The sequence below is a fragment of the Myiozetetes cayanensis genome, unplaced genomic scaffold (assembly GCF_022539395.1).
Source record: "Myiozetetes cayanensis isolate MyiCay16 unplaced genomic scaffold, myiCay2020 scf28, whole genome shotgun sequence".
NCBI lineage: Eukaryota > Metazoa > Chordata > Aves > Passeriformes > Tyrannidae > Myiozetetes > Myiozetetes cayanensis.
The window spans coordinates 6,162,006-6,177,550 of record NW_026087499.1 but is presented as its reverse complement, the minus strand read 5'-3'; the positions used below and the strand labels follow the sequence as shown (position 1 = coordinate 6,177,550).

General features: G+C 48.1%; 2 protein-coding genes across 20 annotated transcripts in view; one reads left to right on the top strand and one right to left on the bottom strand.

Annotated features, from left to right (window-relative positions):
* The window catches only part of HTR6 (5-hydroxytryptamine receptor 6), a 31,628-nt gene that overhangs the window by 2,993 nt on the left and 13,090 nt on the right, over positions 1-15,545 (top strand). Inside the window, exons 3-5 of one of the 16 annotated variants that reach the window (XR_007629793.1) lie at positions 1,082-1,284; positions 2,406-2,645; positions 8,894-9,223. Coding sequence is in view for 8 of the 16 variants with exons in the window: in XM_050322262.1 (XP_050178219.1) it covers positions 256-657 (402 nt within the window). In the remaining 8 variants the exon portion in view is untranslated. Of the gene's footprint in view, positions 1-255; positions 2,646-6,271; positions 8,462-8,893; positions 10,615-10,749; positions 11,942-15,545 lie in introns of those variants that run through there. The other 15 variants (XR_007629795.1, XR_007629796.1, XR_007629791.1 and 12 more) reach the window with 15 other exon arrangements.
* The window catches only part of TMCO4 (transmembrane and coiled-coil domains 4), a 35,516-nt gene continuing 23,064 nt past the window's right edge, over positions 3,094-15,545 (bottom strand). Inside the window, exons 14-15 of one of the 4 annotated variants that reach the window (XM_050322257.1) lie at positions 12,477-12,594; positions 3,094-4,204 (exon numbers count right to left, since the gene is read on the bottom strand). In XM_050322257.1, the coding sequence (XP_050178214.1) occupies positions 4,040-4,204; positions 12,477-12,594 (283 nt within the window). In that variant the 3' untranslated portion in view covers positions 3,094-4,039. Of the gene's footprint in view, positions 4,205-12,476; positions 14,403-15,545 lie in introns of those variants that run through there. The other 3 variants (XM_050322259.1, XM_050322260.1, XM_050322261.1) reach the window with 3 other exon arrangements.

The following is a 15,545-nucleotide window of genomic DNA, read 5'->3' as shown; positions in this document are numbered from 1 at the left end:
TAAGAAGCTGTGGGGGTTTTGTGTTGGGTTTTCAAAAGCTTTTCACTCGGGATCCAGCTGGGTTCAATCTGAAGGTCTTGCTGGAACACCTCTGGGAGCAAAGATGCAACTTCCCCAAGGAGCTACAGCAAGGAAAAACCCTTCAAAAGGGATTTGAAGGTTTCCTTTGAAAGGGGAATGTTGGTTTGCCTGGGAAACTGCTCTGGATTGGGGCTGAGGTGGGAGATGCTGCTAATTCCTGCTGTGCCCCCCCAGGCTATCTGTGGCTGTGTCCCGGCCGGATTCTTCGACGTGCTCACCTGGCTGGGATACTGCAACAGCACCATGAACCCCATCATCTACCCACTCTTCATGAGGGACTTCAAGAGAGCCATGGGCAAATTCCTGCCCTGCTGCCGGCGCTCGGGGGAGTCCCGGCCCAGCGCCATCTCCCTCTCCATGAGGAACTCCAACAGTGGAGCCCGAGCTGCCACATCCCTCAAGAACGTCCTCACCTTGCAGGCTGAGACAGACTCCGTTGACTCTGGGGCGCTGGGGAATGATCCCCACCTGCTGCCAGCCCTGCTGGCCCCCCGAGCCCACTCAGTCAGCCTGTGGGACACAGAGCCCCTGGAGCCGGAGCCGCAGCGTGGGCAGCTCAGCACCCCCGTGGCCTGAGCGGGGTCACAGAGCTCGATGTGCTGGGAAGGGTCCCTCATCCCTACACAAACAACCCACGTGCTGCTGCTCCAATGCCCTCGTCCAGCCCATTGTGCAGCTTGCAGAGGGCAGTGCCATGGGTAGGTTAGCCATGTGTCACTACTGAATTGATCTGCCTTGTTTCTCTCTCTTCCATCCCTCCTTTGCTCACTGGCACCAGTCCCTCACCCTCCTTGTGGCCTTTGAACAACACTTTCAGGCACATGGTGGGATTCTTGGGGTATTCTAAGGGGACCAGGACTCAATGATCCTTGTGGGTCCCTTCCAACTCAGCATATTCCGTGATTCTGTGACTCTAAGATTCTTTCCATCTCCGGTTAGTCTGAACCTTGGATTCCAGATCCTCTGTCCCCCTAAACTTAAACCAAGGCTTGGTTTTCAGCTTTCACACATGGATCACCTCCATCTCGTGTACTGCACTGAGAGGAGTGATGGAAACACATCCCATGACTCATGGATAAGAGGTTTGGAGCTGCTTCAGCCTGAGGAACATCATGTCTTCTTGGAACTGCGTTTCCTGACTCGGAGCGTGTCTGTCTCAGTTCCCTGTGAAGCAGTGAGTTACAGCCCACTGAAACCATCGTGGTAAATCATGGAGGGCTATACTATGGGGGTTCAGCTGGGTGCAGAAGGTCCAACACTGATTTTTGGATGTTCTGTGGGGGTGTGGGGGAGTGTGACTCGTCATGGCTCTGTGGGTTGTGTGACAGTAGTAATGGGATCAGTGCCTCTTACAGCTCCATCCTACAGCTTCCCATCCTTGGCACAGGACCACCACACTTCTGACAATCCGTTAATTTTTAGATGACATAATTAGAAAATACAGTCTCCCCCCTTTCAAATAGGAATCTAAAGAAATATTGTCATTTAAATGACAATTCCAGGACGCCTCCACCCAGCCCACCCCCACCATAGCCACAAGCAGAGGGAACAGTGAGTAATGTGGCAAGTGGGCTCTTAAAAAAATCAATAAACCAAATTATTTTAGTAAATTCTTCCTCAAGTGCCTTTGGGCTGCAGAGCTGGGCTGGCAGTTGGCTGCTGTGCCCTCCCTGGACCCCTTCTTCCAGGCCTTCTGCCTAATTCCAAGCTCCCATTAATGGGTTTGACTGTGCTTCTGGAACTCACCAGTATCCAGACAGACACAGACCATCCCCTGGATATGGGATGCTGGAAGAAACAGTCACACTCCAAGCAAATCTCACTAGTTTTCTTTCCACGTTGCCCATGGATGTTCCAGAACTCAACAAGAGTTTTTATGACCAACTTGACATTTACTTGGTACTCTGTACCCCCTGGGAACTGGGCCAGCAGTCAGGGATGAGGACACACTGAGGGCTCAGCAGGTTCAAACCTCAAACTGTTCATACATTTTCCCCTGGATGTGTGGACAGAGAGCCTGGGGCTGGGTGTCAAGCATAGAGATCAATATGTGCATCTTACCACAGAATGGCTTTATATAAAGCCATACTTTGACTACAACTCCAGTTAAAAAAAAGCAGGAAAATGCACGATGGAGTCTGGAAATCCGTTAGGTACTAAATCAGCCGTGGGAGATGGACAGAGAGAGACAGAGAGACCTCATCAAGCCAAATGTTCAAAAGCAATAATTCATTACGGTCTCATCAAGACAGTCTTTTGTAATTAGGTGTTTGCTTGTGGACAAAGCCTCGAATGAGTGGAGAAATCCCATCCTTTCCCTGCAGCCAACAGTGTCAACACTGGCTGGCCAAACAGCCTCAGCACTGTGGGATCCTGTGGTCTGTCTCAAGAGATGTCTCCCATCACTGCTCCAGAATGGAGCTGAGAAGGTCTGAGCCCCTTTAGATGTTGGATTTGGGGAGAGGAAACACCAGGCACTGAACCAAAACCACTGTGCTTTGCTGTGTTACAGCATCATCCCCAAAACCAGCTACATCTTCGACTCTGTGAGAAATAATCTGCAGGTAAGGTGTGCAGGGAGCCTGGGGAAGGAAAGAGGGGGGTGCTGGATCAGGGAGGCAGGAGGAGGAGGAGGAGGAGGAGGAGGAGGAGGAGGAGGAGGGGGAGGAGGAGGACCCTCTGTGAACCGAAATTGGAAGGTTCAATCGCACTATTTCCCTTCCTGAGTCAATGAGACCTCCCAGATCAGGAGTGGGAGGTGTTTGTGGCAAAGCAGAAAACCCCAGGCGTGTTCTCAGAGCAGGGGTATCCATTTGTCACGCTCCTGCCAGATGCATTTCTCTGGGTTTAGCAGAAAAACGGGACAGAAAAGGAGCTTTTATGGAAGATGTGGATCAGTCCCACACAGTTTGGGAGCTCTGCTAGCAGGGGATGTAAAGCCCTGAGACTGGGGAGAAGAGAGTGGAACCAATTCACTTTTATGGAAGGAGGTAGAAATGAAACAGATTCATGTTTATCCTGTGCCAAGTATGTGTTTTATTCTAAGCCAATCAAAAATATGTCTAAAGGAGGCTTTTAAGGCTGGAGATGTGTGTGGGACTCGAAAGTGTCAGTGCATTGCTGGGCTTGGAGAGCCTGGAAGTTTCATAAGCCATCTGAAGTGCACTCGCTTCTCCTGCTGCTGTCACCCAGGGTCCCAAGCATGTTTCTAACAGGAACAGGCCCTCCAACACTCACTGACATCAACCTGGAGACAGGAAAACAGTCTTGGAGATTGGAAAGTGCCCTGGCAGCCTGAGCCTTTCTCCTCCCCAGCCAGCACAGCTGAAGTGTGGACACTGATGCGCCTGAAGCGGGGCCGGCAGAGCCCTCAACACACCTGAAATCCACAAACCAAACCAATCTCCAGTGCAAAAATGCTTTTAATTTCCTAATGATGAGCCCTCTCTCTGTGATATGATTCAAATCCCCTCAGAGCCACTTGTTTTTCAGTTATAGCAGGGACACAGTGCTGAGGGGGAACAGCTGCTTCCTGCAAGGATTTGGATGGGATCTGTCCTGGATTCCTGAGGAGCAGTGCAGATTCAGGCAGGAACCAGCCCTCTTTCGTCTGTGGGAGGTGCTGTTGGCAGATGCTCCGAATGCTTTGATCCAGTGCCAAACCAGTGCCACCCTCCAGGCTCACTTGAGGGGCTGGAAGCTGCAGCTCCAGCTGCACCGGCTCTAGCCCCGGGAAATCCTGGGGCCGTGGTTGCTGCTGTGGCAGCGCTTTTAGTGCTGGCTGAGCCGCTCTGCTCTATTTTGCTCCTTCTCCTGCTGCCTGGTCCTTGCTGTCCCTGCTGTGGGAGCAGTCTGGGCAGGGTAGGCAGGGCTTTCCCAGGAGAGAGTTGGAGGAATCCCGTTGGTGAGTGCAGCCGGCTGGGAGAGCCTCACCCTCATCCTCCTCTTTCCCGGTGTTTTACTCTCCCTGAGCCTCACTGCCTGCTTCCCGCAGAGATTTCTTGGCTAGAGAGGGGAAAAGACTGCTACTGCCTTTCTCTGCCGGCTGGCGTTCCTTGGTTTTAATGCCGACAGCTTTCAGGATCGTGTCCATCTGCTTCATGTAGTCCAGGTGGCCATTTACCTGCAGGGAAAAAGAGTCCTGTGAGTGGGGAACCTGTGGGGACCCAGCTCAGACAAGTCCTTCATCCCAACAAGCCACCACTGCCATGAGACTTGGGTTTGGCTCTGAGGAGGAAAGAATGAGGCTGGAAAATCATAGAATTATGGAATCGCTAAGGTTGGAAAAGATATTTATGATCATCAAGTCCAGCACTGCCAAGGCCACCACTAAACCACATCCCCAAGTGCCACATCCACACAGTTTTTTAACACTTCCAGGGGTGGTGATTCCACCACTGGATGAATGCAGTTGTGCATGAACAGCCTGAACTGGCAGCAGCCTTTGGGGCACACGCTGCTGCTGGATTATTTTTCTTCTGAGACGTTTAAAAGCCTGGACCTGGCTGAGTTACAACCCCCAAATCGTGGGTGCCATGAGGGTAAGAGGAGCAGCTCTACCACAGAGAGAGACACCCAGGTAGGAGATGATTTCTCTTAGTTCAGCTCCCTGTTCTGTGCTAAATGAATTCCTCCAGGTGCCTCAGCTCCCTTGTAAAGGCCAAGATTATCTTATTTAAATTAGGATAGAGTCATTAAACCTCACACAGCTACCAAGTGTGTTAAGGTTCTTGGCTGGAGGCTGCACTGATCCATCCCACATAATATAAAACCAGGAGCCCAAGAGTTATGGGTCCATAAACCAAATAAAAGTCAACAGTACGTGCAAAAACCCAGATGTTTTAATTGGAAGATGAACTCCACGATAAGATAAAGCCTTCTGAGATGAATGTTGGAATGTATCCTTCCAGTCAGGGCACAGGAGGACAGAAAACCTCCTCTGAAGGTGATTGTTGTTTATACTAAAGGCCACATGGTTGGAGAGGCAGAAATTCCTTCCCCATTCCAGGTGTCCTGCACAAACCGAGCACTTGATGCACCGACAGCATCCTGAGATACTTCAGTATCTTTGGTAAATTCAATTTCCAGCAGTTTAAATCCTTCCTGACCCAGCCAGAGAGCTCGCTCAGCTCTTATTTTCCCAAACCTTGCTAGTAATTAGGGAATTTCCACATCAGGGAATACCAACACCCCAGTCCCAGGTTTCCTGGTTCCCAGTCAGGTAGATGAGTGCCCCAGAAAGGGATGATGATGGTAGCAGCTCTTCACAGAGCTCTGCAAAGACACCAGCCATGGACCCTCTGCTCAACTCCTGCCTGGTTCCAGAGCAATCTTTCATCTGCCCCATCCCTGGAAGTGTCCAAGGCCAGGTTGGGTGGGGCTTGGAGTAACCTGGGCTAGTGGAAGGCGTTCCTGCCCATGGCAAGTGGTTTGAACTGGTGCCTTCCAACACAAACTGTTCTGGGATTCTGGGATTCATCACTGTGCCAGCACCAGGATTCCCAGCACAGCTCTCCCAAAACTAAAGCCAACCTTTCCTCCCAAAAATCCGAACCTCCAAGAAGTTTGCATGAAGTGGCTTTGGAAGGGGAAACATTTGACTGCACTTAGGGCTTGGAGCAAACTGAAGGATTTAATCAGCGCATCAGGAATACAATATGTGACTTCAATCCTTCCAGATGGCTCAACATGCTCTGGGTGTTTGGAACTGATTAGTTAACTAAAATAATCACAGAAGGACTGAGGGACTGGTTGTGAGTTGTGGACACTGCAAAAGTACAAATCTTTTGCTGCTCAGTCAGGGTGGTTGGTGCTGAAGGAGCAAGGTGGGGATAGACAGGAAAGGAGCTGGACTTGCTGGGAGTGGGGGCTGAAGGTTCTTGGTTTGTTGCATTCAGAACCTCTCCAGTCACCACCATCTGCCTGCCCTTGTCAGTGCTTGGGGATTTCTCATCCTAGCGTTACCAAGTCATTAGTCAGAGGGAACAAATTTCCTCTGCCACCTTAAGGACTAGCTTTTCATATCTCCTCAGTAGCCAGCAGCTTCCACTAAAACAACAGGAAATTCCTCTCCCATGATCACCAAGGGATGCAGGCTATGAGCCATCCTGCAGCTAAAGGAAAGCTGAGACCTCCTGGAAGTCTGACCCTTTAGCTCTACTAAACCTCTAATTTCTAAATCTCTTCCAAGGAAACTCACTCCTATCTCCAGGACAGCCCAGGAGAGGATTCCCTAAAGCTGGACCAGCACAAGCCCTGAGAAGTGTAAGAGGAGTGTAAGTGTGCTCTGCTGCATTGTGACATGGAGCACTGAACCATCGGCAAAGGGACAGCAAACAAACTGCCTTGCCACTTGGTGCCATCCTGGCTGGAAAATCCAGCAATTCCAGATCTCCAAAGCCTGTTTCCATCTGCTACCAAAGCTGAATTCCTCCACTGGTTAGGCTGTGCAGGAGATGGGAGGGGAACATCTAGAACATAGTCAATAAAAACTTTAAAGGGAAATAAAGAGGTTGTTTGAATATTTATCAGAACAAAGTGCAGGAGGAATTTCAGGATGAATGGAAGAGTGTGTTCAGCACCAGAGCATATAGATCTCTGCTTGTTATAAGGAAATGAAAGCATTTTGGGGAGGGTTTATTGGTGTGTTTAGGTGACTTCTCACTACTCTACCTGACTTCATGGTTGCTTTGACTCACTGGAAAACATGAGCCAGCTGCCTCTGGCACTGCTGCTACTGGGAGATCTCCAGAAGACAACAACCGATGGCTTTGCTCAGGGAGATCCACCAGCCAGCAGAAAGGAGCCATCAGCTCAGTATGTTTGGAAAGGTTTTCAAGTTCAAATCCACCCACAATCAGCTGTGACTGTTAAATTCACAGAGAAGTGGGTTTGTTGTGGACAAAGGAGGAATCCCAGTTTCTCTCTGGTCTGAGCTATAGGAACACAATGTGTGCTGGAGCCTGGCAAGGGGAGGGCAGAGAAAGGGCCAGGAGAAAGGAGCCATTTTGTATGATCCTGGCTCTGCCATGGGCTCACGTGGGCACAGGCATGGCTCTTGCTCTCTCACAACACTGACTATCACAGTGACATCACTCCATATGGCAAAGACTCCATTGCTCCCTCCACAGCCAAGTATCCTCAGGTCCTGCCCAGAGTCCTTCAGTAAAAGCTCTACCATCCATCCTGAGCAGCAACACAAGGAGTGCATTTGGCCCCAAATCCCTGTTTGCTCTGCAGGGCTGTGTGAACTGCCCAAGCTGAGCTCAGTGTCCCTTATCCTCTCTGCTCCCTGTGGGCAGGCACAGGACAGGGCAGCTGTGTCCTCCTCCTGCTGCCCTTCACCAACACCCTATGGATTCCCAGGGAATCACTGAGGAGGCAGGCAGTGTGGTGGAGGAGGTACAGGTCACTCATACCTTTGAGAATTCCATCCCCTGGATTTGTTTCGAGCCCATCATGTACAAAGAGTAACTTTATCATGTGGGAAAAGATTCTCTCATGTTCAAACATCTCTGCAGAGTTTTGTTATTTCAGCAGGAGCAGTAATGAGGGCATGGTTCAGGGATTCCCTGTTAGCAAACACTGCCTGTTTTCACAGCAAATGGTATTTTGGGGGCAGTAAAAGAGTTCCTGGAGTGAGCTGCAGGTTCTGGAGCTCAACTGATAATCACAGCTCACCTTTCAGCAGCCCTTTCCTCCTCTGGGTGTCAGACACTGTGTGTACACACAGAATGGAATTAAACTGCAGAGCCAGCTCAGCAACTTGGGTCATTGTTTACTCTCCCTTTCCCAAAACTACAGTGAATTTGTTGTCCAAAGAAGAAGAGCACTGGAGTTCAACCCTGCCTCTGAACTGAACTGGGGAGTTATGGGTACAGAAGGGAAGAAGCTCAAATGCCACTGGTGCTTTCCAAAAACTCCTCAGTTCCGGATGCTGCCTCCAAACCCATGCAGAGCCTGGTTCAGATGGTGGCACAAGCTGATGGATTGCAGGGCTCCCAAGCTGTGTCACATTATCACTCAAAATCCAGCCACCTCTGCCAAGCTGGCAGGCTCCTCCTGCCACAGATAATCCCACATGTCAGCCTAAGCCTTAGTTCAGAAGCTGGGCACATCCTGCATGACGTCAGGCATTTATAGAATCCCAAAATCCTACAATAGTTTGGCTTGGGAGGGACAAGATTGTTCAACCCCTGCCATGGGCAGAGACCTTCCACTATTCCAAATTGCTTCAAGCCCTGTCCAACCTGGCTTTGGACACTTCCAGGGATGGGGCAGCCACAGCTTCTCTGCCAATCTGTGCCAGGGCCTGACCACCCTCACAGGGAAGAATTTCTCCACAATCTCCCATCCAACCCTGCCCTCTGGCAGTGGGAAGCCATTCCCCCTTGTCCTGTCACTCCAGGCCCTTGTCGAAAGTCCCTCTCCAGCTCTCTTGGAGCTCCTTTAGGCACTGGAAGGGGCTCTAAGGTCACCTTGGAGCCTTCTCTTCTCCAGGCTGAACAATCCCAATTCTCAGCCTGGCAGAAAATGTCCTGGCTGTTTTCCACAGTTTTCCCACAGCTTATGGCAAAACTCTAATGTTGCCTGTGCAGGTGAATGTGTCTGGATCTGGCAAAAGCCAAAGGCAGAGCAGATTCCCTCAGCAGGAACCAGAGAACATTCAGTGAACCTTGACACAGGCTGTGGCTGAGTGGAAGCCTTTGGGGTTTGTCAGGCACAAAGCAAAACCAAATTGCAAGTTATTAATGGCTTTGATTGCACTTTTTTTGGAAAGGCTTTTTCAGTTTCTTCCTCTTTTCTAACACAGTGACAATGCCAGAGCCCTCTACTTGGTTCCCAAAGGGACAAATGTATTAAATATGTATTTAATCTGGGATTCTCGGAGCTCCCAAATCAAGAAGAACAGAAAATGAAGCCACTGATGACTCCAGGGTTGTAGAAACCATCCCTGTGACCCCACAGACCAACAGACAAATAGACTAATTTCCATAAAGCCCTGGATGTCCCCCCAGTGTGAGACAGGCTCTCCCAGCTCCCCCAAGTTGCTGCCTGAAGCAGAGTTCTGCTCCAAGCTCCTGCTCCTCTGAAGCTGTCTTTGCCTGTCACCATGGGAGGTGGCACTGCTCATTTGGAACAGGTGAGAAAAAGAGAAGGAATGAGACCGTGGCAACCCTTTGCCTTTTGAACTCCCCAGGGTTCTCAATTAATCTGTATTTTGCAACCACAACTAATTCTTTGCTGCAAGTCTTGGGAATACAGGGGGAAAACACACAGTTTAACATGTTTGGGGGAAAAGTCTGACTCACAGAAGTGCCAAAGCAGTTGCATGCCACAAAATTCAGCCTTGCCATCTGCTCATGGTATTGATGTACCTGCCTGGCTGACAACCAGAGTGCCTTGAGTCTGTTTGCTCTCCCTCAGAATGGGAACACTGCTCCCTCTCCAGGGAACTGACCGGAGGGTGGAGCCAGGTGAGGGTAACAAGTGACAGGACAAGAGGAAATAGCCTCAAGGTGTGCCAGGGGAGGCTTAGGGTGGATATCAGGAAACATTTCTGCATGGAAAGGGTGGTCAGGCAATAGAATGGGTTGCCCAGGGTGGTGAAGTCCCCATCCCTGCAGGGAGTTAAAAGCTGTGTGGATGTGGCACTCGGGGATGTGGCTTAGTGGTGGCTTTGGCAGTGCTGGCAGACTCTGTGATCCATCCCTGCTCTCCACTGCACTTCCAAATATGCATTCCCACTGTCCCTGTGTTTGCAACTTAATCCCTGTTTTCTGATGCTGTGAAACTGCCCAGAGAAACTACAACACCAGCTCCTGACCCATAAACCTGCCTGAAAATGCTCCCTGTGCTCTGCCTCAGAGCAGCTCTGCAATATTCAAACGTTAATTCAGCCTGTGCTGTACAAACTCCCCTGGGAACAAACAGCAATCAGGATAATCTGCTGCAGCTCCACCACTTCCTTGGTCTCTAACAGGTGCTGTCAAATAAACCCACTGAATAAATCAGCCCCATTGTAACAGTGAGGAAGGATTTTATAACTCCATTTGCTGAGTGGGAGGATGTTTTTCTCTCTGTTTTTTAACTGACAGCCAGATAAAAAACACATTAATCAAGAGACAGGAGATAGAGGCCTCAGAGCTGAATTCCTGGTTATACTGAGGGCTCTTAGTCCTCTACTCATTTGAGGATTCTCGTGCTACCACAGCAAAGAGAACCAAGTCCAGTTTTCATCATGGATGGACTGGGAGATACCAAAATACTGAGGCTGCCTGTTAATACTTCCATGCTGAACATCTTTGCATCAGTTACACTTTTTTCCTCTATCACACCTAGTTCTTCTGGCAGAAGACTCACAGGGACCTCCAGTGAGGGCATCTGCAGGGATGGAGCTGGTTCCCAGAAAGAAAACTTCTCTCTGTATCTCTAAATATCAGTATGTATTTTTCTGTTATGCTACTGCACTGTATTTGCAGAAAAATCCATCTTCGCTTTTTTAACATTCAAAAAAATTATTGCCTCTGCGTATTTCCTTCCCATTCTTGCTCCTTTTACTTCTAAATTGCTTCCTAGAATGCATTATATTTCTTCCCATAAAGCTCCATGGTCTGGAAAACAGATCAAGAGAATGACACCTATTTAATATACATTTTCCCCCCAAAGCTTTGCAGTGAGATGAACGAAGTGGAAGTGTCAGCTCCTTCTGAAGGAGAGCAGCACTGGGATTGTCTGCTGGCACCAGGCAGATTAACAGCACTAGGAGATGAGCAGACAGCAGCTCTGTAAATATTATTCATTCAGTTGAAATGTAAATCCTGCTCCTCAGAGGGAAATGGAGAGGCTGCTACAGGATAAAGTGTGCAGGACCCCGGGGGCTTCACAGTTCAGGAAGCAGAAGGTCAACAGAAGGAGGGTCTTTGAAGAGAACTCAGAAAGAGGAGAGTAACATAGACTGACTGACAGGAAATGTCACCCCAGTGCTACCACTTGGCATCTCTGGCCATTTTCAAGCCAGCAACAGATGTCAGATAGAAAGTGACTAATGGCAGCTCTGGGGATGGTGAGAAACTGGATGTGGGAGTGTGTGGAAATGCTGACAACCCAGTGAAATGCAAAGATACAAATGCTGGACCACGTTTAAAAGCCTGTACTATACTCCTTCCTCCTGGGAAGCCCATATTTTGTTCTGCAAAGTGTCTGTTTTCTCTGTTCAGCACCAAGCCCTCTGTTTGCTGGCAAGGGCTGTGCAGAGCTCAGTTAGAATGAATGAAATGAGCTGGGAGCAGTTGGATATTTATAGGCTCAGGAGGATGGTACTCCAAAAAATCTGATAGCTCTTCAAAGAGCCTTTGGCTCCAGAGCAACACTGACAATCCCTGTCAGCTTGTGGGGACATTTGGGAAAAGTCATGGCAGGAACAACCACCATGGAAGTATCCTGACCTTTGTGCCGAGCATCTCCCAGTTTCCAGAGAGTGGAAAATGAATTAAAACAATGAAGATAAGGAAAGACATGATGACATGCCCAAGATTTCTGTCGATACGGATGTACAAGCTGAGTTCCGCATGGTTCTCCATGGAAGAGCTCACTCATGAGACAACAATGTGATGATGAATTTGCTTAAGGTAAATGAGTTGAATATTGCTGGATATATTGCCAGATGTTACAACAGTGGCTTATCACTAATGACACCAGATAGCTCTGAGGAAGCTGAATGCTTGCCAGATATACCCATGAGTCTCTTCCTGCTTCCTGGAGATCCACACTCCAAACAGGCTGCAGGACCTGGCAAACCAACCATTGCCATTATGGAGCTTCTGTAATTCCAGACCGGATCCAATTGTGGTTGGTGTGGCCCTGGGACCAAGGTACAAGGCCCATGGACCTGGCCCTGAATGAACCTGAACGGTGCTGGAGGCTCCACCAAGATAAGATTGTGGGCTGCACCTGCTCCACAGTCATGTGTTTGAGTTCCACGTTTTCCAGCTGCTGATCCCATTTCCTCCTGATCCAGCCTCACAGGGATTGGAATAAGATGATCTTTAAGGTCCCTTCCAACCCAAACCATTTTATGGTCCTAGGACAGAAAGGTCCTTCTTGGAGAATAATGGCATTTTCTGTATGCAGTATGAGATATGTCAGAACCAAAAAACCCCAAATATATCCAAATGGAGAGGCAAATTTTCATTTTTTTGCTCAATGCTAAACACTGGTTGGGCAAAAAAATCCAGAGTGAAGTCTGAGATGAGTTTCCCCAAAGACAGGGAAGAGGGACAATTTACCTGGAGGGGCTCTTTTAAGTGCCCAGCTTCCTCTCAGCATCAGTGTGGGGTTGCAGCGCTGCAAGTAAAGGATGACGGAGAAAAAATCAGAATATAGGAACTACTTACTACAGAGGAAAGGTCCATGTTTACCATCCTCCTGTCATCCAGGTCAACTGGCTGGAGTCCTGCAACGTTGAGCTGGACAGAGGAGGTTCTGTACACAAAGCTCAGCAGCCAATCCCCCCTAGGAGCAGAGAAGAGAGGGAATAAATCCTGTTGTCCAATCAATGCAATGCAGAGTCACAGAACCCTAGAACAGTTTGTATTGGAAGGGACCTTAAAGCTCATCTCGCTCCACCCCCTGCCATGGGCAGGGACCCCTTCCACTAGACCAGGTTGCTCCAAACCTTGTCCAGCTTAGCCTAGAACACTTTCAATGTGTTACTACTCAGACCACAAGGAGAGAAGGGTTGGAAGCACAGTGATGTCTGAACCAAGACCTACTGCAGCTCCATGTGATGCAGGAATCTCATCAGCAATCACCTGCCAGATTCAGGGCAGGTTCCTGGGACACAGGAGCGTAAATAAGTCTGAATTTGACCCTGACTCCTGGGTGAAGTCTCATTTCCTGCAACAGGTTTAATAATCTGACCTTTCTATCTATTTCTGTATTGGCTTAGAGATTGCAGTATACTGAAATATTTCATCCTTTTAATGTACTAATAGGCAGAAGTTCTCCAGCCTGTAGACAGCTGTAAAGGTGATGAGATCTACAATACTGATGTTGTGACATAAATACTGACTGTGAGGCTTCTGGGAGTGCTCCTGATTTACAGGTACTGTGGAAACACATGGTTTCAGTGACAGGACCAGGCAGGGTTTGTTCCCACTCTAAAGCAGTGCCATAAGTCACTGTGACAGTGTCAGGGTAGACTGTGGCACAAGGAGACAAGGCAAAGCATCCTTTGGAATCACATCACTATGCTGAGCAAGATCATAAAATCTGGGCACCTCAATGCCACTATAGGGTAGATTCAAGTGAGATATGAGTGGGATTTGTCCTCTTTGATGGCAGCAGGTGAAATGCTCCTGCACACATGCCCATGTCTGCTTGTTCACTCCCAAACTCTACACCAGGAGTTGTAAGTCTATGCAGAGCTATGCAAAACTTTTACAACACCTCCATGCTGCTCAGCCCTGGGTTCTTCCAAAAACTGAGTGAGTCCAACTACTTTGGGTGAGGTTTCCCACTAGGAATTTGTAGCCCCACTGTGAAATAAGAGGGGACAGCTCTGACAGCTGGTTTTCACTTGCCCCGTCCCTTCAGACTTCAAAGCCCAAGGAGACAAGTTATACTGGACTGAAACTCGACCAACTGGGCTCAAATCTGATCTTGCAGGAGTTGTATTCAGTGTAATTCATCTAAACAGAGTTACTCCTGAAGTGACAGAATGAGGCCACCCTTTGTATAAGGGAGAGACCAGAGAAATCAGAATCAGCGGAGGTATTACCAAGAACTATTTGTATAATACTTATTTCATATCTCAATCCTCACAGAAATACCCCATATCTCTCAGTTCCCTCCTCTAGCTCTCCCTCATGCTTCCTGGATAACCCCCAAATTCAGTATCTGAGGGAAAGGTAGAGAACCTGCATAGTGGAATATTTCCTGACAGTCTCCTTACCTGCTTCTTCCCAGGTGTGAGCAACCAGCTACAATTTCTACGTCACTTTTCACTCAACACCCAAGATCTGGACGTGCCAAATTACCACACACAGGGCTAGACACACACATACTATTTTATTCCTTTTTTTGTGTGTTATAGGAAATGAATACACTGAGCTTTTTGCAGTGAAATTGATTTTTGTAGGATGCAGGGAAGAACAATATTTGCTGGGTAAGCTTATATGCAAGTTATATGCAACAATTTCTATCATTTATGGCTTCTTGGAGGAACTCAGAACACTCCCAGGGAGGCAGCAATTGCTTTTTTGTGATGCATGTGAAGAAATACCGTAAGTGCTGTGCACATCCAGCATCCCTAAAACCTGCTAAGATGCAAAAAGGACAAAAGCAATAATTTTCACCCTGACACACAGGATAGATAATTTGTTGTTTTGATCTTGAATACTTTTAATTAATTTATTTAATTCTTCTCTGTGAGTTAATGTACTCTGTTAGAGGCACAGTAACATAATAGTTCCTCACCTCACAGGTATGTGTGTAGGTATCCATATGGATGTGTGCATGGAAATACCAACAGCATTTTCACCTCTCCTTGACCCGAGGGCTCATGGCTTTATAAATGGTCCTGACTTGCAGGTATTATGTTCTTTGCTAATCTTCTTGCCTGGTTCTTTCTCAGTTTATTTCCCCATGCTCTTAAGTCTTCCCTGCTTTAATTTCCTCTGTTTTAATTTCCCCTTATCTGGTTGTGCTGGGAAGCAGCGCCCCTGTCACAATTTTCTTCCAATACACAATCATTAGGTTACTAGTCATTAGTCATCAAGCTGTCACTTCAATTTTTAATAGCTTTTCTGAGATTGCTTTAGCTGTCTGGGGCCTCTGAACCTCCCTCTTCCTACCCAGCAGCTCCCACAACTCTGCACAGTAGTTAGCTAGCTGCCTGTGTGGTTTTAAAAGGCTGATATTTGTTTTCATTGATCACCACCATCAGTCTACCCTGGCCCCCAATCAGGAGGCCTGGACACACACCATCTATAGCATTGTTTCCTTTGAGAACACTCGCAGGGTCACTCTCGAGGAGAAAACACAACGCAGAAAGAATCGCGTCTTGTCAATCTCACCAAGGGGTCTTTCTGCTGTGCCTTCTGCAACCGGACTTGTCTGTCCCGCATTGGCCTTTTCAGCCATCAGCACGCTTGTAGCAAGCGTGGGTAGAGCTCTTCTCAAATCTTTGTTCACAAAGCCCAGCCATGATGACGAGTTGTTTTCAAGGTAATTTTTGTATTGACATCCTAACTAAATTTTGTACAACTACTCCCGCTATTCTTCTTTTGTAGGTAAAACACCTTATTCATGTGGACTACCTTCACCAGAAACCTCCTGTAGACATAAAAACCTTCAATCGACTTGAGCTCCTTCCCTTCCATTGTGATTTTCACATCTTGTTCCCCAGAAACAGCCCTAAGTGAATTGTATCTTAAAGCTTTTATAGATTTTAATTCCCATTC